Here is a 22860-nt window from a genome sequence, read left to right on the forward strand (position 1 = left end):
GCTGATTTAGATAACATGCAAAAATATTTTTGTTGTAGCACAGCCGGTGCACAGGCAACTTCTCTTGGATCAAATGCTAGTGGTTACTTCACCAGAGGAGGGACATGCACTGTTTTCCTTCAGTGGACATTACATGTTGATAATCACTAACAGACAGCTGGAAGGTGCCCATCCTTTGGTCCCCTGCTTCAGTTTTAGCCAAACAGTTTCAAAAGGGAGCCAAATTACAAAATTGGATATCCATGTAGAAGGCACTGATTGCTAGTTTACCTTTTGAAGTATCATCATTTCACAAAACTGAGTCAACAGGTGCAATTACTGTGAAAATAAGGCATCAATTAATTTTCTAACACAAGGAGTGACTGAGGCCCTCTCAGAATTAAAGTGTATTGCTGAAGTACTTTCATTATACTAGATTGTACTCTATTTGTGTTGGCATATACATTATTTAATTATTTCTTCTATGCAGCTTAGTGATGATGAATGACTGAAGACTGGCACAGTAACTCTCTTCCCTGTTCTCTTTCATGCTGATACAATAATGTATTTTCACTCGGTATTTTGCATAAAAGATTAATTTAAGAGATTGACAAAATAGACTGACAACTATAAGAATAAAGTTTTGGTGAACCAAATGTCTTCAGACTGAAAAAATCCTGAATAATGAATATAAATAATACATATGAGGTAGAAATGTTTAAATCTCACAGTGCTATTTAGAGGGGCCAAGGAATGAGATCAATGAGTCTGGCATCTAAGGCATCTTCCTCTAAGTGCCTCTGTTTGGACTGGTAACGTGATAGAGGGAGCAATTTAAGGCTATGAGGAAGGGAGGAAAAAATGCATATGAAATGTTCAAAATGCATAGTCTAGAAACAGTGGGATCCCTGTACCCTGAGGTGCTGCCTAACGTTTTTGGGATGATTTTTCATGCTTGAAATATAAGACAATTGGCAGACAAAAAGAGCACCTCTTAATTTTAACCTTAATATTAAAAGCCATGTACTGCAACCTTTATGACTGGCTTGAGCACAAAATTCTGGAGTTTGCAGTGAGAACTGAAGAAAGTGAACTGTGATCAGGAAAAGGGATCTCAGTTGCATAACTGGAAGGCAGGAAGATAATACAGGCACTAGGGGTATTCTAAAATCCCATAGCAGAAAGACTAAAGACAGGCAAGTAGCTACATTTACTGGATGCTTCTGCTGCTATTCTTCCTTGATTAAGAAAGATACAGAAGGCTAAAGTTGATTTGTGTAAGAATAAATGCAAAATAGCCTATTTCTTTGGCTAAAAAAAAAGATGAATGTGTACATGAGCAAAGCCTTGCAATGTTTCCTGTAAATAAAAAATTATTACAGCAGTACATATCAGTTTGGAGTTCACAATTCTTTTTTAAGCTGAGCTGTTGTTGTCTGAGACAACAACACAGAGAAGATTCTGAACATTTTTGTTATGCCCTTTCTCTGTTCCTTGGTTTTCTTAGGTATGCTTATAAATTATTTTAAATAGTAACAGTAGTCAGTATTGTATTACTAAATTTGTATTAGTTTCAGGGAGATACACCAGCTGTTTTGAATAAGCTGTAATTAATAGTAAAAATGCTTTTTCTGGTGGGGGGAAAAATTACATTCAATCTTGGAAGTATTTCTTAAATCTCCTATTGCTAAAAGATTTACCCTTACACATCATCTTGTAAAGCAAGGTGATGAGCAGCACCTCAGTTCCAACGCAGTTGTTGCTGTTCAGTAGCACGTGTGACATCAACCAGATAGTTTTAACCTCTTTGTGCTGAAGAAGTTGGTCCACAGGTGGAGATTTTGGCATTGGATTCTTGTCTTTTGGGCACTTTTCTTTAAGCAATGGAAAATACAACACCTTTTTTTTCCCTTAGCTAATCCAACATTTTTTAAACAGCTTTATGCATATGTTCATTTTGCGGCGATCCTCATAATAATCTGTAAGATCATGTTGCTCTCATTCATAATCACTTCCTCTTTCCACTTGCAACTCATTTCCACGAGTGTTGTAACTACAGCAATTACTGTCTTGCATGTCATGTTGAAAATTGTCTCTTAATGTAGCCTAAATGCTGAAAGTAGGTCAGAGAAACTACCAGTTGTAGATGCCAACAGCACAGTGAACATTCCTGATGAGCACACAGCTGCCTAAGACACGCTCTTTTTGCTGTGTAAATCCTTCGGTCTTTTACAGCACATGAACCTTCCACGAAAGCCAGTTGTGTCCTGGGCTGCGTCCCAAACAATGCGGGCAGGTGGAGTGAGGGGATTCCCTGCCTGCGGTACAGCCCGCCCCGGCCGCTCGCAGCTCACGAGGCCCAAGTGTCTGCCTGAGGGGGCCATGACGGCTGACACACGGGCAAGGCTCCGTGCCACCCACAGCCGGAGCCTTTCCAGGGCCTCCAGCCCGCCCCAGCCCCGCGGGCGGCGCTTGACCTCGACATGGCGGAGCTGTGAGCCGGGTCACGGCGGCGCGCATGCGCCTTGGCTGCCCCCGGCCCTTCTGCCCGCCGCCGCTCTATGGTCGGCCGCGCTACTGCCCGGGCGCGAGCGGGGGCGCTCTGGCACGGCCGCCTCTGTGGCGGCGCGGCGCGGTGCACGCCGGGCCGCTGGCGGAAGAGGCGGTCACATGACCCCGCGCGGCGCGGCGGCGGCGGCTCGGCGCGGTGTGTTCGCGGCCTAGCGGGGCCTCAGCCGGCCCAGCGCTCCCCGGCGCCATCCCCGCCCCGCTCCGCAGCCGAGCGGTGAGAACCGAGGGGCTGCGGGGGGAACAGGGAGGGAGGGCGCGCAGCGGCGGCGCTCCGGCCGCCCGCTGGGCGGAGGCGCGGCCGGGACCGTCGCTCGCTGCGGAGGCGGCTCGGGCCTGGACGGGGCGTGGAACGGGCGAGCGGCCTCGGGGCGCCGCTCGCGGGGCCCGTTCGCTTCCTCTCCCGCCGGGGCGCGGGGGAGTCCATTCCGCCGGCCCCCGCGGGAGGCGAGCGGAGCCCGTCGCACGGCCGGGACCAGGAGCGAGGAGCTGCGCCGGGCTTTGCTGGCGGCCCCCGCTGCTGCCCGGGCCCGCCCGCCTGGCACTGTGCGTGCGGTTTTTACTTTTGCACGGCGGGGAAACCGATCCCGCTAGGAAACGCGATATATTGCGACAAGGAAGTTATTGTCCTTACTGTGGGTTGGCGTGGTCATCTTAAAACACGTGTTAGCAGGTCGTGCGGAAAATAATCGAGGGTGATTCATCCGTGTCAGGAGCCGTTGCGATGTGCACACGGCATGTCTTTCTTATGATGTCTTTTTCCGTTGAAGAAAAAGACCTTTGTTTGCCTGAAGGAGAGTTTTTTGTTTCAACACAGGATAAGGAATATCCTGAACACAACTAATGGTTTGATTTTTTTTTTTTTTTTTTTGGTCGTTAACGGCCTTAGAGAAAGTGAGCTCTTAAAAGTTTTGTATTTCTTTGCCCATTCAGACTAAAATACACACACACTTAATTTTAGTCCTTTTTTTTGTGTGTGGCAGGAAAGCATTACTTCAGGTATTGCATCAGCGTTTATGGGGTGAGTTCAGAGCAAATTAAAAGGAAGGAGAGTTAAGAAGATAGGAGAGTTTCTTACTTTACCTGTGAAGGATTGGCATTGATCAGAGTGCTTTGTGTTTTCTTGTTTCTCTGCCTCTGAGTGCTCCTTCATGTAAGTGTTGTAATGCCACAGCCACGTTTCTGTTTTGGGAAAAGTCAATGGGCAAGTTAGAATGGAAAGTCACTTCACCAGTCAGGGCTTTATATGGATGCAGAGGCACAGAATTAGGAATTAAATTAAATACCTTAAAGTTCTGATTACATACTTAATGGACCCCTACGTAAAGGGCTTTTGGGCTGAGGCTTTGGTTGAGATAAACACATTGCTTTTTGTGTTGCTTCATAATAACAGTGTGGGATGCAACTGTTCCACAGAGTTACTAAACTCTTTCTAGATCACCTCTGAAAAACAAGCTAGAGCAAATACGAGTGTTTTTATTCTTAGCTTAGGAAATCTATAATGTATTTTATCTCTCCCCATGTCTGTTGTGTTTAACATTTAAATCTTGCTTTGCTTGCAGGACATTTTGGAGGAAACTGTAGAGGTCTGAGAAAGCAGTCATTTTCACTGAGGAAAGCAGTTGGCTTGGAATAGAAGATTTTTCTTTTAGGGAGCTTTTTTGATGACAAGTAATAATATAAACAGCAGCTTTGTTGGGTGACAAACTAGGAGATTGCTTTTATAATGGAATGACTTAAATATCCATCCATTGTGTGGAGACCAATGCACAAACCTGTGTGATAGTACAGACTTTAACAGATGGGTTTGTTGCATAGGTTTTCTTCAGTCTGCACAGCTGTTTTGTGCAACTTAGTCTAGACTAAGGGTACAGACTTTTTGTGGTGCAGAACAAGTCTTTTGGGAAAATACTGAAAGGAAATTAAAATCAGATAAAATTAAATCAAACTAGATTAGCCATACTGTCACTGTTGATGTGACACCTCATGTATGTATTCCTAAAACAGGTGAAGTTTATTTGTGCATTAAGACTTGAGGGGTTTTGCAGTCAGTTTTAACTTTGTTTGGTGTAACAGTAGTAAGTATTGTAACTGGTTGCTTCATGGGGAGCTGCAGTGCTTTGAAATTGGTCAAGATGTTTTGCAAGTTTCTAAATAAACAAAACTTTTGCCCATAAAGTTTCTGTAATGTAAACAGAGATACTAATATAAATCCTGTAACACTGGGAGAATTGACACTGCCCTGACTAGATGATGGAATTGTCAATTTAAAATACATTCATTACCAGCAATTTAAATTGAGTTTATGTTCTGCTTATGGCATATCTCTTCACCCCTGTTTAAACAAATGGGGTCAGTAAAACAGAAGGTTAAAAGAATACTGTGATTTAAAAAGAAATTATTGCATTAACAATGCAGCCGGACCAGTACAACATCAGTCCACTCTTACTGGGACTTCTAGGAGTCAGAGATGATAAAGAAGAACAGGGCAGCAGTGTCTGGGTGATGGTGATCCATGTTTTGTAGTAGTTTTGAGTTCTGTGTGAACTCAGACACTTGATTCCAGCCCTGAGGCGAGCTCTCTGCATTTGCTTAGCTGTAAATCAGAGCCAACACACTCCTAGTGGACAGAGCTCCATCCCAGCAGGGATCTCACCATGACAGGATGAACTAGTCTCAATGGATTTTACCAAACCTTAGAACCTATGGGTATACCTCTGTACTCTCTCCAAGTTTCAGGAGATTGGTGCAGCTTGCTCTGCATGTTGCTTGATTCCACCAGGACTTCAGTCAGAAGTGCAGTGTAGAAAGCAGCTGAGTTCCTTGTGGGCCAAAGTTGAACCTGGAATATTATAGCTGTGTTTGTGTAGCACTTGCCTTAGTAGCTCAGGCTGTTTTTGAGCTGGGTCTTCGTAGAGTAAACTTAGGTGTTTTGCCATCCATTATGTAATTAATCTGCAGCTTAGAGAAATGGCCCAAGGCTAGTAAAGTGTTCACCTACGTTACTGTGTTCACTTGGATCAAGGGTGTGCTCTTGAAGGAAGTCTCATCATCACTTAGGAAGTTTATTTCATATTGGTTTGTGCTATTCCAGTGGATAAGCTGAATTCCTTTTGGATGAAAATATATTCAAAAATGCACTCGTAGGTACAAACTGGCATTTTAGTGGGGTGGGCCTCCCCAAAACATGTAGTGTAGACATTAGTCTTAACTCCCATTAGTTTTGTTTCACGGACTTGTTCCTATTGTATTGCTTGCTGGCACAGACACAGCCTAAACTGACTGCACTTTGAGTCTGAGATGTGACATAAATCCATCATTTTGGGAGGGAAAAATATCGGTTTTTCAGTATTTTGAGTGGTATCAGGCCAATTGATCACTGCTTTTCTTCTTCCTATATTTTTGTGACCACTGTAACATTCACACAAGTTAAACTCTTGCTTAGAGAGCTGCTAGTTAAACTGCCGCTGTCAAGAATGCTGCTTTACATTCAGTTTCACTAGAGGCTATACTTCCATAAGTCAGTTTTAAAAATATGTCAGGACTGTTTAGTTTCTTACTTAGACATTTGAATAAATTGGGGAAGTTGGAAGATCACCGTGTACATTCCAAAGATCACAATAAATGTATCAGAAATTGATCACTGAACTGTACTGGCGAGGTAGGAGGACAGTCTGCAGAGAACTTCAAGGTACTGTTCCTGACACATCTGCAGGTGTATTCTACATAGATCCAGCTTAGCATCTCCTAAATTTTCATAGCTAACCTTTGATTTGTAGTTGCTTAGAAATTTGATACAGAGCCCCTCTGACTGTTGGAAGAAGATCTACATTTTTGGTGTGTTCTCTAGCTCCTTACAGAAAATAATGTGTTGTACAATGAAGTTCCCTTCATTGTAGCATCTTGGATGCATCTTCCTCCCTTGTCCAGATCTCTCACTTCTCCACTGAGCAGTTTCAGGTATCTCATCCTCACAGCTTTCGTAATGGAAGCAGAATTAAACTGTTCTCTCTGCTGCTTTCACATTAGCAGTTACGCAGAGTAGTGAGAAAGAGACCAAGGCTTTCCTTAGTTCTAGTTTTGATCTTAAATGCCACAGGCGGCAGAGTTGCTAAGGTTGGTCCATGTAAGAATTAAGTCAGTAACAGGGCAGCTTTCTAACTGCTGTGAAAATAATTGTACAAATATGGGGAGTGGGGGGAGAAAGAAGGAAGTGCTTTGAAATGGGCTGGTGAAGCACAGTGTATAACACAGTGTGTTCCACATCATCTGCCTGAAAGATTAAAAGACACTGTGTGTTCTCTTCTTACTGCCTTTCTCCTTTTATGCAGCAACAGTAACTTTGTTGACTGCTAAATCTTTGGTTTTTTAATTTAAATTATGAAAAACCCCAACCAAACAGTTCCTTCTCTGTGCATATTTAACATCCACTGGCTATGGTATGTTTCAGCATCTTTGAATTAAAAGAATTGATTCACTTCTTAGTCCCCAGGCTTTTTTTGTTGGTATCTCCAAAATGATGGCTCAGATAAAGTGCTTATCAGAGCGAGAGAAGGGATTGCACCTACAGGCAGCCTGGAAAATTACTTCCCCAGTTATTCTTATATGTTTTACAGACCACACATTAACCTCGGGTGGACCTCTGGTGGTGCAACTCTGTTGTAGCCTGTTTAGAACCATTTCAGACCCAGTATCTTATTGTTTGCACCATCTACCCCAAGACAGCTTTGAATTTTATCCAGTTGTTTATCAGCTTGAAATGTAGGTAAGAACTGAGGGGCCTTAAAGATCTTAATTTTGTGGGTTTTCTGTTGGCTATTTTTTTTGTGTGTCTAAAAGTTTCAAGTAGTGATACCTGGGCAGATAAGGGAGTTCTGTTCCCTTCCACACCATACACGTTCCAGATTCTAGATGAATGTCAGCTGATGTACACTTAGTCTGAGGAGACAATAAGCAACTGTTTTTAAAATAAAATGGCATACATATTTGCTGGGTTTTTTTGCCTATACAGTTTTAAAAATTCAGGAATTGCAGAAAGGAAATGTGTTCTTAGGCATATGGATTTTAAAAGGGAGAGGAGGTTTTATGTTTGTTAGATTGCATAAAAATGTTTTTGAACTGTTGGAAAAATGTTAGCATTTGCTCTCTTATTTCTTCTGCCATCTTAGACTTTGTGTCACAGGAGTGTTCATTGTTTTGCCTGGTGAGGTATTGATAAATGCCCTTAGGGGTCAGTGAATGCCCTCATCACATACCTCGTGTAATTGATTTATATGTAAATGTTTCCTTGCATTAATTATGTGATAGAGTTATATGTGTGTTCTTAGACCAGAATAAGTAAGTTCTGGTGTTAGAAGGTATTACCAAATACATCTGGGTTTCTCTTTCATCCTTTCCAGTCTGCTATATATGTTTATCTCTCATAGTTGTTTCCAGAGTCTGAGGGAATAAAGTTTTTCTATGTGGTTCTGTTATTAGAATTTTTTACATTTTTCAGATGTACCTGCTGTTATGGTAGAGTACTGATACTGCCTTTTACTTCTAGTATTTAAGACTAGTGGCTTGCTCTCGAACAAGTCTGGAAGGTACATCTCTCTGAGGAAAACTTGTGTTCCATTCCTTGTGTGTTCAGTGCCATTGTGTTCCTGGCTTGAAGAAAGCATGTTACAATCTACACTTCTGTTGCATGTATCAGGATTTTGCTTATCATAACTGTTTCTCTAGACAGCCTTGCATCAGTTTTGACTCACAGTTGCCTGTTTGGAAAGCAGTTGCAGTGCAGATCTGACTCTGGAGGTTGTAAGGCAGTCTGTAGAGCCCAGTGAGAAACGCAGCCGTTTCTGCTGACAGCTTACTGGGTTCTTGTCACTTGTGGTACTGTGCCTTTGTGATTCACATCCACATGATCCACTGTGTGTGAGCTTCTCCAATGCTTCCTCACTGCGGTGTGAATGTAGGTATATGCTCAGCAGTAATATTGTGACCAGTTTTGGTTTTTTTTAGAACTGAGGGCCAGCCTTCTGTGAAAACTTGACTGTGTAAGGTTACTGAAACAGTACTAGAAGCAAGAATGCATGCCTTAGTTGTATTAAGTTATGTATACACTATTTTTTGTGTCTTGAGTGTTTTATGACTGGGTGGTCTCTGTTTCAGGGTCAGTAATATGCATGTAAAATAATAATCTGAATAGAAAATAGTGTTTGAAATTATCTTCACTCTCTATAGGAGCATGTTGACACTCAGCTCATGGGCTGATGTCCAAGTTGTGTTCTAGGAGATTTGAGGACTGGGAAGTTAAAAATAGATCATAGAACCCTCTTTCAAGCTTTTAACTCTCTCTCTGCTGGGATTTGAAAATCTCCCCCGTGTTATCCTAAATACAACTCCTGTTAATGCTGAGCATTGCAACGTCCCAGTTCTTTCTGGTGTCTTGTTCTACAGTTGTATTGTGTGTGATCACTTCTTGTACAACAGAACTACTTGCTTTATTGAAAATGTGTTACACGATCAGTTTTGCTTTCTAATACTGCAAAGATAGCTTTATTTTAAAGAAACTGTACAAACTGTTAAATGCTCTTCATTGGTTTGAGGAGTTAGATATAGCTTTGTTTTTCACTTCATTCTGAAACACTTCCTTAGAAGTGCTGTTTTGAATTGAGAAAGAAGACTTCTACTACGTCTCTAACATAATGAATAGCTGGGGGAAAAAAAAGTTGAAAAATTAGGTTTAGTTTGTAGTTGAATGTCCATATAAAAATTTTAAATAATTATGGACATTTACCACTTCAGTGCTTTTGTAATTACATTTTGGGAACGGACTAATACAATTTCATTTTCTGTCTTTTTTACAGATTGTGACTGCAAGAATGTCTTTTCCGCCTCATTTGAATCGCCCTCCTATGGGAATCCCAACACTTCCCCCTGGGATCCCACCTCCACAGTTTCCTGGTTTTCCTCCACCTGTACCTCCTGGTAAGTTATGTTAATATGTGGAAATATTGTAGAATTTAATTTCTTTCTATTATTCTGAATTCCTTTAAAAGCCATTAACTTTAGTAAATAATATATCTCGGTAACTCTCATTGGTGCACATTGCAGTCGAGTTTCTAGTTTTCCCACTGATCATGCTTGTGTGAGCAAGCCCCTTTGGTGTACCAAACTGTTTACTTTTGACCAGAAATGAAATACTGGCCTTTTCTTGAGCCTTTATTCAAGACTGAAGCTGAGTGGTGATTTCTGTTCATGTTAGGTGTTCCAAAGCCACTGTTTTGACAGTAATTCATTGTAATAGCCTTTGGAAACTCTTGGGTGTGCTGAGTACGTGTAATATGAAAATAGAGGAGTAACTTTTAAAGAAGGTCCAACTTGTTGAGTTGTTTTTCTCCATTTTAGTGTCCCACTTTCTTTTGTTTTGCTTCTTATATTCTTTCGTCCAAACATCTTGCAAATTTACAGTTAGTCTTATAATTTCTTCAGATCTTCCCAAAATTATTCCTACCTTTTATCTTTGTTAATCTGTAAGATCAACCTCTGTTTTTTGAGTTGAGATTTTAGCTTGTTGGTCTGGAGCAATATGCTTTCTGTACATTGTGAGTATACATAATGATGACTCGAGGTTGGAAATCACAGAGCAAGTGGGAAAGCATCAGAAAATTACCTCTTCAGAATTCATCACAAGAGCTGCAGAAAATTACTCCTGTCTTGTCTATATTGTCTTAAACTGTGTTATACAGGATTGTTTTACAGATGATATAGGCATTCAAAAAACTGATGGTTGAACTACAAAAAGTTTTTTGCACATCATTTATCAGGTTAATCTTCACTTGCATTAATTTTTCTAAACATTTTTCTTGAGAACCATAAGATGTTACCTATTTCTGATAAAGGCAGAGTTGCTTAGATAGCATCCTGCCATCAAAAATTTCAGTTTGAATTTTAAAATCATGCCTCTTATTTTTTCTAGCTCCAGTTTGTGTATACTAGTGTATAAAACACCAGATACTTAAAAAAAATCTTTCTGAAATATATTTTAAAATGCCTGTTATAATTTTTGGCTCTGAACATTTTGCTTTTTAGCATATGTGACAAAGATCCTTTTGTTCTCTTGTTGTGTTTAAATAGTCTCATTTTAGTATTACAAATCTGCATAGTATGTAGAGTGGAGAAGGCTGGTGTTGGGTGAGAATAAAACTTTTGTCTGCATAAGAGAAACGTAATTTGCTTGCCTATGCAGGCAACATATTTTTGACTTGTAGAGGGTATGGATCTCACTTCTTAGTATAAGCACATCAGTAGAGCTAAAATACCACAGAGATTTTATGAAATCTGCTCTGAATTTAGTCCCTATGTAACATCACAATTTTAGCAATTTACAATATTATCTTTAGCTTGCTGTTTGGTCAAAAATTCTTGTTTTAGTTACCTCAGCCTGTAATTTTTTGAAGAGTTTCAGCTGGAGTAGTTTGTTTCCGTTATAATGAAGTTAGGAAAGGTGGTTTGCTTTGCTTAAAAATACAGTTGCTAAAAACAGGAAGTTCTAGCATTTCCCAATATTAGTGTGGAAGATTTGATAAGGAGGTGATTCTGATAAATCTCTGAAGATTACTGGTACCACTAAGGTGTAAAAAACCCCATTTTGCGTGCTGGAAATGCTGTAGTAGATCAGACCTTCAGTCCATATAGGCTGATGCATTGTGTGGCAGTGGGACTAGAAGGCAGTACTTAGGGTGGCCCTGTATCCCTGTCTGCTTTCTGAGTCTGTTGCTTCATACACAGGTAGTGTTAGGGATCTTAGATCTGGTTGTTCTTTGTCTTTTTCTGGACCTGTCACATATGAACATTTTGGAATTTTTTACTCTCTTCATCTCTGTCACCTCTTAAACCGAATTTGAAAAGTTCATTAACTGCTGTGAAAAGTGCTGTTCTCTTAGTCTTAAGTCTGTCTTTAAACTCGCTGCCTACTCAGTGTCCCCTCCTGCCCCAGTTGTGATGTGGGAGTTGAGTGCAGTGGTTCTGTACACGTCAGCCATGTCCCATGCCCTGCAAACCTCCACACTTGCAAAGTCTCAGAGCGTGCAGCCTTTCCTAGTGAAGCAGCTGCTTCACCAGTGAAGTCATGTAGGTGTTGTTCTCTGAGGCTGGGCAGCCTTGGGCTGCAGAGACCAGGTCTGTAGGCCTTAGTCAAAACCGTAGGTGCACCAAGCTTTTGTGTGGCAGCTAAATGATGCCTTTGTGGTCATTATGTTTCCTGATGATGCCAGTTATTTCAGTGGATTTTTGTGGCTTCTGCTGAACATTGGGCAGATAGTTTCATAGAATTATCAGTGATAACACAAGTGTGTTTGCTAAATATATTAATTATAGGGCTGCGCAACCAGTGTTACTTGGGAGTAGTTGCTGCAGCCTGTGAGATGCTGTGGTGTATTGAAATGGAGAACATGGGAGAGCAATACAGTTTTGATTGTCTGAATGATTTGGAGGAATAAGACATAGAATGACCTTAATATGGACTGAGGAAAAGAATTGAGAGCTGGAGAAAATAAAAACATAAATAAAGTAAAACCAGAGTGGATGAGGAAAAAACTGGAAAGGGTGTCTGAGGAGAAGTGTTTTAAGACTAAACACTAGAGAAAGTGGGGGAACAAGTTGTGGGGCAGCAGGTTGCAGAAGTTTGTTTAGGATTTTCTGAATACAACAGTAAGGGAAGGATTGAGAGAGAAAAAACAATGGAAGTTTGTAGAATGAAAAAAAGAAAAGGAGATAATAGGATCCCTGTGAAGAACATGAGATTGACCTTACTGTTCTCAAGTCTCAGTATGTCTGCTGACCAACAAGTAGTTTTGATGAAATCCATTCACTTAATATATTTAACTTCTAGTAGTTGGCCTGTAAAGATAAAGAGCCTTTCTTATGATCAAATATTGGCTCATGAAAGTGTTTAAAGCTGCCAGCGAATTTGGTAGTGTAAAAGAGCTATTATGTGGTTTCATTTGATTAAATATTAAGATATTATTTATTATGAATTAATTAATATTATTTAACTTCTGTATTGCTCTAAATTAGGTGTTGGAGAGTGCCAAGTGAAGTATTTAGCAGCTTCTCAATAGAGGTTTTTTATGCTGCCTTTATTAAGCTATTCCATAAATAGGGACATGAAGCCTGGTGCCATTCTCTACAGGACCTCAACCCTAAAGCCATGTGCAAAAACCATTGTGCTGTGGGAGTTGTGTAAGCTGGGAACAAGATCATCTACAGGGCATCATCTGCCTTTGCTCTCAGGAATTCCCTGCCTCATTTATCACCCCCCTGTCTTCTAGAACAATATTGTGACTTGAATATGCTCTGAAAATAGATTTGTGTGTGACAAAGTTGAAATGGTAATACCAGGAGTGACCAGGATGCCTATGGTATGTTATATGTACTTCAATGGAATGCTTGAGGAATTACTGGTAATCAGTACTGTGAAATTCTTATTGACCAAAATCGCTGTCTAGTTTAAAAATGTCTGCAGTGATTCCATTTGTATTCATCAGTTCTCAACAGGGCAGACTAATATTAATGTATTGTCTTTTTCAGGGACCCCTATGATTCCTGTACCAATGGGCATCATGGCTCCTGCTCCAACTGTAAGTATTACAATAGGGATGAGATTATAGCCAAATAAAATTGAGAGTAAAACTTAGTATATGTCAACAGTGTTTTTGTTTCACTGTATTCTGTCAAAATTCTACTATGGAAGAGAATGCTTAATTTTAAATGCAACTATAATGCAAATGTTTTGCTAATTTCTGACCGAGACAAAGTTTGAAGTAATGTCTGGAGCCACCAGCTGCAGAGGTGAAACAATTATTGTTCTTGCAAGAAGACATACTTCTCTCAAATACAGTGAACAGAATACAGTGAAAAGTTTTGTCTTTGGATCATGTGTGCTCTTCCTGTGCAGTACAGTTAGATCAGGGAGATTCCAGGTCTCTTACTCTGGAGGTTGTAGCCCTGACATAGTACCCTGGAGGCATTACCTCATCCAGGTTTATAAGGCTATCACAGAGCACTGCTGGGTTGTCCAAAAACGTGTGATTTGACAAGCTTACAGATAAGCTTGCTGTCTCCATGTTGCAGGAAAAGGAATAGATGAAATATCCATCTGTGGAAAAGCAAATGAAAGGTTTCTTTGTCTGTCTTACAAATTTCAAGTTGGAAGGGAGGTTTATGATTTTTGGGTGGAAAAAAGTGTGCTTTAAAATATAAAAGTTACTTCTTGTTTTCAAGGTGAGTTACCATTTGTGCGATTTTGCAGAAGTGAAATCTCCCCAAAATACAGAATTTTTTGACAGCTTGTATTATCTCCTACTGGAGGATATGTTCATGGTAACCAGTGTGTTTAAGACAGAGATACTGAAACAAATTTATTTCTCAGTTTTGTGATTAAAATAACTTTTAGTAAGTGATACTTATAGAAAGGTGTGAGAAGAAACTGTTGAAGCTTAGGTGAAAAGAATGTAGCAAAATGGAGCAGATGATCCTGCCTATCTTTGTAGAGTTAATTTGTAGATATTTGCTCCTTAACCTAAAGAGGCTTTGTGGTGTGTGCTTATTAAATAAAGCAGTAGTGTTTATTCACTGTGTGGAAGCTTTAAGATCATGTGTCCATTGAAGCCTTTGAGCCAGAGTTACTTTTTTATTCCCAGCTTGGTTTTTACACTATTAGGAAAGGTAATTCAACTTCCAGTGACTCAAACGTTGCAAGCTTGTTATATGTAGGATAAATAATACCTAATGTTACTGTATGTTCACCTTAAGACCTCCAGTGGCTGTGTTCAGTTGTCTTTTGTTATCTTCCTTTGCCAGAAAATGGCCATCTTTTTTTGTGTTGTAGAAAGTATTAAAGCCTGAACTGCTTATTGGTGTCTTACTCCATAAGCCTAAATGAGGTTTGTATGAAAATTCAAATTTGAAATAAGTGTACATCCCCAAGTCTCATGTCTTACTGATTTAAATAAAAACCCAAACCAGTCCAATGCTTATTTTACAACTTCTCCTCCTCTTTACAGGTGTTAGTTCCTACCACAGTGTCTATGGTTGGAAAACATTTGGGAGTCAGAAAAGACCATCCTGGCTTAAAGAACAAAGAAAATGATGAAAACTGCGGTCCCACTACTACTGTTTTTGTAGGCAACATTTCAGAGAAGGCCTCGGACATGCTCATACGGCAGCTTCTAGCAGTAAGTACAGTGGACTGCTGGTTAAATTTCATCCCTGGCTGATGAATAAAGGACCCACAAGCAATGTATTGAAACTTAAAGCAGAGCTATTCCCACTCACTGGAATAGCAGCCCACTATGCCTGAATCCAGTAATGGAGAGTAGAGTTTTTTTCCATTGTAGATGTCTTTGAATATAGATGTATTTTATTTTTAGTAGAATTTACCGTTTTAATTTTTATAACATTTTGCAAAAAGTGGTTACATTTTTATAATGTTTTGAATATAATAGTTAATAATACTTGTCTTAATTGCAGAAATGTGGTTTGGTTTTGAGTTGGAAGAGAGTGCAAGGGGCATCTGGAAAACTTCAAGGTAACTGTTCATGCTTTTCAAAATCTCTAGATATATGTTTGTTTTTATTAGCTGGCAGCATTTTAATATCGTGACATGTTGCTGTTCTTAACCATTTTACATTTTGAGATGCTGTAGTATGATAGCTGTGAAATGCTTTCTAGTAAAGGGCTAGTATTTTCTGTAATTGAGAATCAAATAATATAATTGAGAGTGGTCAAATGGAAAAAGGTCTTGGGAGCCTAGTTTGCTTACCTTTCTTTTCTGAAATGGAATGATTTTATAGACTATTCCTGAGAAAGCTTTGTCAGTTTGGACTTCACCCCCAAAGGAAGATACTATTCTAACAATTTTACAAGTAATTTCCAATAGTATGTATTGTTCTTCTCTGTGAAGGAGGTTTTCCTGATGTAAAATTTACCTTTCCTATTGTCAAGTTGCACTGATTTAATTTTTGTGACCTTTCCAAAGTAACTGCAGGAAACAATTTTGGTTACTATTTTTTGCTGTGTTTTTGTATCTTGCTAGGTTTGTGGGGTTTTTTTCTTTTTAAGGATGAAGTTCAGTTCCTTCAGCTTTTTTATATCTTACACTTTTTTTATTTTGCTGTCAAAAATGTTTTTCTCATTTAACACTTTTATGTAACTGTTGTGAAGAACCTAGTTTGAAATATTTGAAAGTTTGAAACCCTTCCCTCTAGTTTAGCAAGAGCTGTTGATTGATGTCCTTGATCATCAGACAATTGCAAATCCACCTGAGATGTCATCATATAGACTGAATTTCTTAGTTAAGACAGATAAGTCAGAAGCTTTACAAACACAATCATAGAGTAGTTTGAGTTGGAAGGGACCTTGTAAAGTTCATCTAGTCCAACACCCTTTGAAGAGCAGGAGCATCTTCAGCTAGATCAGGTTGTTCAGAGCCCCGTCCAACCTGACCATGGAAGTTTCCAGGGATAGAACATCTACAATGTGTGTACTGGTTCCATCTTATTTATTGGACTGTTAATTATATCACAGATGAGTTCAGTGAGTGAACTTTGAGTTTTTATGATGTGTACTCCTGGCTTTTTAAAAACAGGTTCCTGCATTTCAAGTCTATTGATTTAAAACACATTTTTAAACAAAGTAAATTACCTGCAGAGCTTTAATGTGTTTACTTCTCATTTCAATCATCAATTTCAGCCTTTGGATTTTGTGAGTACAAAGAGCCAGATTCTACCCTACGAGCACTGAGACTACTCCATGACCTCCAGATTGGAGAGAAGAAGCTGCTGGTCAAAGTTGATGCAAAGACAAAGGCTCAGCTAGATGAATGGAAAGCAAAGAAAAAGGCATCTAATGGGGTATGTATATAATGTGTGATTTGCCTTCTTTTAGTAGAATGTCAGTGTAACATTACTTTCTAGATCAGATTGTGACCATATCTCAGTTTCTACTTCTTTCTGTGTCTTTTATTAATTTTAGGATGTTGCCAGAATCACATTAGCGGGTCTGAAGATATGTTGAAAGGCAGAGAAGTGTTAGCTCTTAGTTCCATAGTGTTTGAACTTACCTGCAAACTACAACTACATTTCTAGAATAAATTCTGTAATTCATTATGAAGTGTAGTAATAGGTGCTATATGTTTTGATTCTGTTGCTTCATTTTTGTTTAGAAACTCCTGAAAGTGCTTAAAGTGCTTTCTAAGCCCTAGAAAAAGTTACTCTGTCAATCTGTAAATTTGCTGTCTGAGGGGAATTGAGGTTTCTTTCCCCCCCACTGATGATCTTTTGGAACAAATAAAAGCAAAGGAAGGAAGTAGATCATTCAGTAGAAGAGACAGATATCAGGCAGTGAACTGCTTTCAGACATTTAGTAGAGGGGAAAATTGCTTTTGTACTATCCCTTTCTAAAGCTAAGTATCTGTTCTGAAATAATTGCAGATATTTGCTATGTTGAATTCTTATTGAGATGCAAAGATACTTAATTGACAAGTTTGCATTGAAGTTAATGGTGTCTGTTTCTTTGCTGAAAGAAACCTTTGCTGTGTTTCAACCCCAGTCAAGTCAGGCTTTGTCTCTAACTCCTAAAGTTTTGTATGTGCTTTAAGATATCACTTAAAACCAGTTTTTTTCTGTAAAATCAAAGTGAGAAGAGGCTCTGGTTTAGAAAACTAAAAATTCTAATCACACTGTAGCAAGTAAATTTTAAAATTTTCAGTTTGGAATTTTTCTTAAATGTATGTAGAATATAGTGGAAACACAGATACTTTTATTTCATTTTACCTAATCAGAAGTAGAGACATAATGATGACTTGAAGTTCTTGAGATATTTTTGACTGGATTCCCTGTGTTTGGGATGAAATCCAGTAGCTTAGTAAAGCAGAGTGCAAACTTTGTGGCGCTTGAATGGAGTACTGTATGAGCTCTTAGCTTAGGTAAGGGCTTGATTGGATTGCCCTTTCATTCTGTTCTTCCTTGTTTCATGTTGACATCATATGTGATACTGTGTTGCACAGCTGATGTTACAAACTAGCTTAAAGTATTTGTGGAGTTCTTGTACATCTCCCATGAATCTTCTTTTCTGTGCGTTACAGTCAGTCTGGGGGGATTGATGGTAATACAGCAGTGAGTACTGTTTGTGGCTTTGGTGAAGGCAACTGTATGAGAATGAGATTAATTTCATGGTTTTTGTTGGGTTTTATTGGATTTGGCTGGTTTTTTACTCTTTTTGTGGTGGTGCAAAGAAAGGCTGTGAATTGCTGAGGAGTATTGATGGAAGTGCATTGTAATCAAAGTGCTTGCAATTCCTTTCATACCATCGTTGGTGTGCTGGTGCCACTTGGATCCAAAAGTTTCAAATTTTCTCAAATATTTTGAACTAAGAAATCGAACATATAAACTACAACATGATTTCATACAGAGACACACCAAGCAAACCTTTATCTTATTAGCTGCTCTCCCTGATCACTTCTTCTCCCTGGATCTCTTCAATTCCACCCCTGTCACCACCTTCTAGCTCTTTTCAGCCTGCTCCTCCTTGGCCTGGCAGCTTCTTCAGCTCCAACTGAATCCTCCCTTCCCCCTCATTCTTAGCTGCTGCTCCATCAGACCCTTCCCTCCCCCTCACTCCACCCACCACCTATCGTTTGACGGGATACCCAGCTGGATTCTCAGGTGAGATTCCATTTTTCTAAAAGATTCAGGGGATCGAGAGGTGGGCTACCTTGCTTGGTGTGCACATCATCTTTCTATGCTTTCATGTAATATTTAGGGAAAGGCACTTTTTTGTGTTCCATTTCCTCCATACAAGGTTGAAAGGGGCAAAAAGAAGATGAGGAACTGCAAAATACTTGATCAATAATAATTTTTAAAATAGTTTGTTGTGCAAGGAATGCTTTCCCTAATGATGTTTCTTTAATATAGTTCTCCAATTTGAAGTTGCAGCTTGGAAGTTTTAGGTAGGCATTTGTATTGCATGGCATTTAAGTAGAAGGCTTGGAGGAACTGCTGTTGAAGTGACTTGAAGTTCTGGAACATAAAAGGCAAAACTTTTGTCCAAGAGCTGCACTACTATAGTGATTGCCTTTCTGGGAGCGTGTGGATGCTCTCTCTTTTCCTGTCTACTGCCTTAATCACCATTTTTCTGTTCTATTTTAGTATGTTATTTTGTTATACAATTCTACACTTGCTCTCTGCAGCCATTCCATAAAACTGCAATAAACTGTGGTATTGCCAGTGTGAAAAGACCTGACTAATACAATGCAATTAATAATTACTTGTATTTGTAGGTGGTTTGGTTTTCATGTGGTGAGTTGTTTGGTTTTTTTGGTATTTTCTCTCTTTTTTGTATTTTTTTTTTGTTTGATTGTTTGTTTGGGGTTTTGTTTTCTTATAGTAAATACTGTAGGGGCATGAATGTGATGATGAAAGGTGAACTTCTGATAAAACAACTATTACTCTCAATTTGTTAAGTCCTGTTACTTTGCCATTTTTCCTTAGAACTCCAGACCAGAGACAACAAATGATGATGATGAAGCACTGGATGAGGAAACGAAGAGAAGAGATCAGATAATTAAAGGGGCCATTGAAGTCTTAATACGAGAATATTCCAGCGAGCTCAATGCCCCCTCCCAGGAATCTGACTCTCACCCCAGGAAGAAGAAAAAGGAAAAGAAGGAGGACGTATGTGTTTTGATTTTGGACAAAACAGATTTTTTTTTCTTCAACTCACCTTTATATAATGGCCAAACCTTGTGCAAATACTTTAAACCTAAACATCTGATGAGAAAACAAATCAACAAGCGTTGATGTCAGCAGCAGTTCCTTTTTTTTTTTTTTTTGAGCTGAAAGCTAGTCAGTTATAGACACCATCCTTTCAGGATGGTTTAGGGATTTAAGCACATAAACTTCTTGGAGCAACAGGTTTGAATCTGGGCAGGACTGAACCAACCTTTCATCTCTCTGAAGGTGGAAATACTGAATTTAGTGCAGTTTAATCTGTATGTGCATATAGGGTTTTTCAGATAAGAACTTAAAAAAACAACTGTAAAGAGTTCCTGCATACCATCCACTTCCAGTGAAAGATGCCAGGGTGCTATTGTAATGCCATGAATTTGGTAGTTTTTGACAAAATACTTCTCTCTGCTTCTAGAATGCATTCTTGTAGTGTGCCTTGATCCAACTGGTTGCAGCTGTCTACCCATATGTGGAAGCACTTCATTAGTTTTGTATGTCCTTGAAGGGATCCTTCGGGGATGAAAGGCACATTGTAATCTTCCTGCCTTACAAAATCACTTTTAAACACGTCTCAGTTTGGCTCAATTTGGTCAGCCAGCGTTCCTATCTTCTGCAATGCGAAAGAAAATCATGTTAAGCAGGAATGAATGTTCTGGTTTAGACCTGCTTCTGTGAATGACCTTTTTATGGATTAAAACAAAATGGAGAAGGGGGAACAAGGATAAGCAAACTCAGACTTAGCTTTTCCAGCAAAGTTTCTAACCATGGGAAAATGGGCTTTCCCACCTACCATTCTGCACCTTATATGAAAGAGAATTGGAAAGAGATGAAAGAGATTGGAAAATTGTTTGACCAAGATTTTTACCCACTTAAGTCTTCTGCAAAGTACCTATTCCAAGGCAATGATGCAGTTTCAAATGCTTGTGGATTTTAAATGTGGTGCAAGAAACATCTCCCTCAGGGAGCAAGTCTATCTTCCCACAATGTTGTTAGTCATGGCCAACCTGAGGTGTAAAAGTGCTGAGCTGAGAATTTGTTTTTCTTTCTTCTCCCTCCCTTTGGGAGAAGATGTTTTCTTTGATGACAATTTGCAAATGAGTCACTGTCTAATGCTATCAGCTGTATTTTTTTGTTACAAGCACTGTTACAATGTGTATTGTCCTGTGGGTAAATATATATGGCTATGAATAATGCCAGGTAGTTAAACACTGTAAGAGACCTTTGCAGTCATGAAAAGCTGGGTGCTGTAACAGAGCAATATTCTCTTAGCTCTGTGTTGTGTAGAACTTTACTAATCTGAGCCAATGAAGTAGCCAAATGAGCTCTTTTAAAATACACAGCATTTCTGGGTTGAAATTGCACCCTATCATCCTTCCCATACTGGGACGGAAGACAAGAAACTTGGAAGTTGCCATCTTTGGCCTGTGTGGATAGAGGTGGGAGTGAAGAGATGGTACTAGCTTCTTGTTCTCTTGTCCACAAAGGAGAGGGGAGAGAAAGACTGTTGAGGCTGGGGGGGAAAGGGAAGGTGGATGCAGATATGTTGTGGGGGCGGTGAGGGAGGTGTGGAAACTCACCAGCTTTGGGGCTCTTGTCCCCTGAAGGGCTTGGTGTGGAGATGACTCCTGCTGGTGTTAGCAGCAGAGGCTGTTAGTTCTTCTGGGTGAAGGCATGACTGCTGTGGGGGAGTTGAAAATGTGTGCGGGGAGCTGAGAGTGAGTGGAATCTGGTTTTCAATTTCAAGCACGGGGGAACCTCGCTAATTCGCACTAACTATAAGAGCAGGTGCAATCTACCAAATTCTGCGAATTAGCGAGTAAATAAGATCAAGACATACCGACTGCAAATATACTTATTTGTTTTGACAAGTGTAGCTTAGCCTTGTTTCTGATGCTACCATAGCGTACTAATATCCTGTAGTGCACTTGTAATTCAGTGAAGTCTTACTAACATGAGACATCACTATGTGCTTTTAAGTAGTTCAGCAAAGGGAGAATTAGCGAGGTTCTTCTGTAACTTTGTTGAATCAAAGAAATGAGATCACAGCAATACAATATTGCTTTGTAGTACAAACATACAAAACATTGTTTTTCAGAGTAGTGTGCAATCAATTTTTAAAAAAAAAAATCTCCGTGGATTTTTCCGCAGATTTTCCGCAGATTTCCAGTGGCCCCACTGATACCTTATCCACTCATCACCAAGGTTCGTTTACATTGTAGGCTTTGACAATGACTATGTTTACTGCTAGTTGCCAGATTTGTGACTCTTGTCCATCTGATTTTTTTTTTTTTCCACTCATTAACATCAGACTGTCAGGTTTGGTACTGCAGAAGGACTTTATTTATCTCTTGCCAGACTGGTTGAAAACTTCTAACCTTCAGCTTTTCTCTTGTTCTCCTTTGTCTGTACAGATGGCTGTTAATGCTTTTACTCCTGTTCCCCTTGTTTTTTAGGAGGATATAAATGCTATAGAAATGGAGGAAGACAAAAGAGACCTGATATCAAGAGAGATCAGTAAATTCAGAGACACACACAAGGTAGTATTCTTGTTTTTGCACTTGATACAAATTAGGCTTTTTCAAAATCCAAAGAAAACACTATTATAAAATTTAGCAGTACATTGCAATATCACTTAAAATTATGTTTGTATTAGGTTTAATATACATGTAGTTCTTTACAAGTCAGAAAAAGACAGTTGCCACGTTAAAGTGGCCCGTGACATCTTTATGCTAAGACTTTGATTGCTAGTGAGTATTTTTCAGTCTTCTCACTTCAGCATGAATAAAGGCAGCTTAAGTTGCTACACATACATTAAGTCAAGATATTTATAAGTGAAGGCTAAACGGGGCTGCAGTATAAGACATACACTTGAGTGTGTTTCTCTAGGTAGATTTGTAACATTGTCCAAGATTTTTGAAGAGATGAAACGTGAATTAAATTAAAGTCTTTTATTTTAATAGTTCTAAGTTAAGAGTGGGGGAAGATTAAAATTAGGTCAGTGGTTACCAGACTTACCAAACTTTAGATGCATGGAAGAACTGTAAATTCCCATAAAGCTAATCTATTCATTGACCCCCACCATTATGATAGAGATCATATGGTGACTAATGCAAGATGAAACTCACAGCTTGGAAAGTAACATGGAATAGGATGTAAGTATGAGTTTCTGTTTTTTATTATACTTATGGATGCCCCCTCAGAAAAATATGCAAAGGGGTAACTGGCTTGGAAATGTTTGTGCACATCAAGTCCCACCCCAGGGTCCCCACTTACAGAAGTTTCCACTAATGCTAGTGTAAATGTGAGTGTTTCTGCTGTGATACTTGCGGATCGGAGAGCACAGCTGTGCATGTGATGTTCTTATTTTAATGTTTAGCTTAAAGTTGATATTAATTTTTCCCCAACAAGATTGGAGTGGTCCTAGGGAAGTATCAACAAACTGCTCTTCTGAGCGCACTCTTTTCTTTCAAAATGCCCCCAAATCAGCATTAAAGAAAATGGTGAAGATACAGCAATGTGAATGCTTGCCCATGTTGTTCAG

At 39.4% G+C, this 22860-nt stretch overlaps 1 protein-coding gene across 2 annotated transcripts in view; it reads left to right on the plus strand.

Annotated features, from left to right (window-relative positions):
• The first annotated feature begins 2632 nt into the window (after positions 1-2632).
• RBM25 (RNA binding motif protein 25) overlaps positions 2633-22860 on the plus strand; it is a 32810-nt gene continuing 12582 nt past the window's right edge. The window contains exons 1-9 of one of the 2 annotated variants that reach the window (XM_039704905.1): positions 2633-2764; positions 9399-9519; positions 13123-13172; positions 14598-14768; positions 15064-15121; positions 16285-16445; positions 19083-19265; positions 21468-21521; positions 21773-21856. In XM_039704905.1, the coding sequence (XP_039560839.1) occupies positions 9414-9519; positions 13123-13172; positions 14598-14768; positions 15064-15121; positions 16285-16445; positions 19083-19265; positions 21468-21521; positions 21773-21856 (867 nt within the window). In that variant the 5' untranslated portion in view covers positions 2633-2764; positions 9399-9413. The remainder of the gene's footprint in view (positions 2765-9398; positions 9520-13122; positions 13173-14597; positions 14769-15063; positions 15122-16284; positions 16446-19082; positions 19266-21467; positions 21522-21772; positions 21857-22860) is intronic. The other variant, XM_039704906.1, reaches the window with a different exon arrangement.

Source organism: Passer montanus, unplaced genomic scaffold, assembly GCF_014805655.1.
Source record: "Passer montanus isolate IOZ18808 unplaced genomic scaffold, ASM1480565v1 scaffold18, whole genome shotgun sequence".
Lineage (NCBI taxonomy): Eukaryota > Metazoa > Chordata > Aves > Passeriformes > Passeridae > Passer > Passer montanus.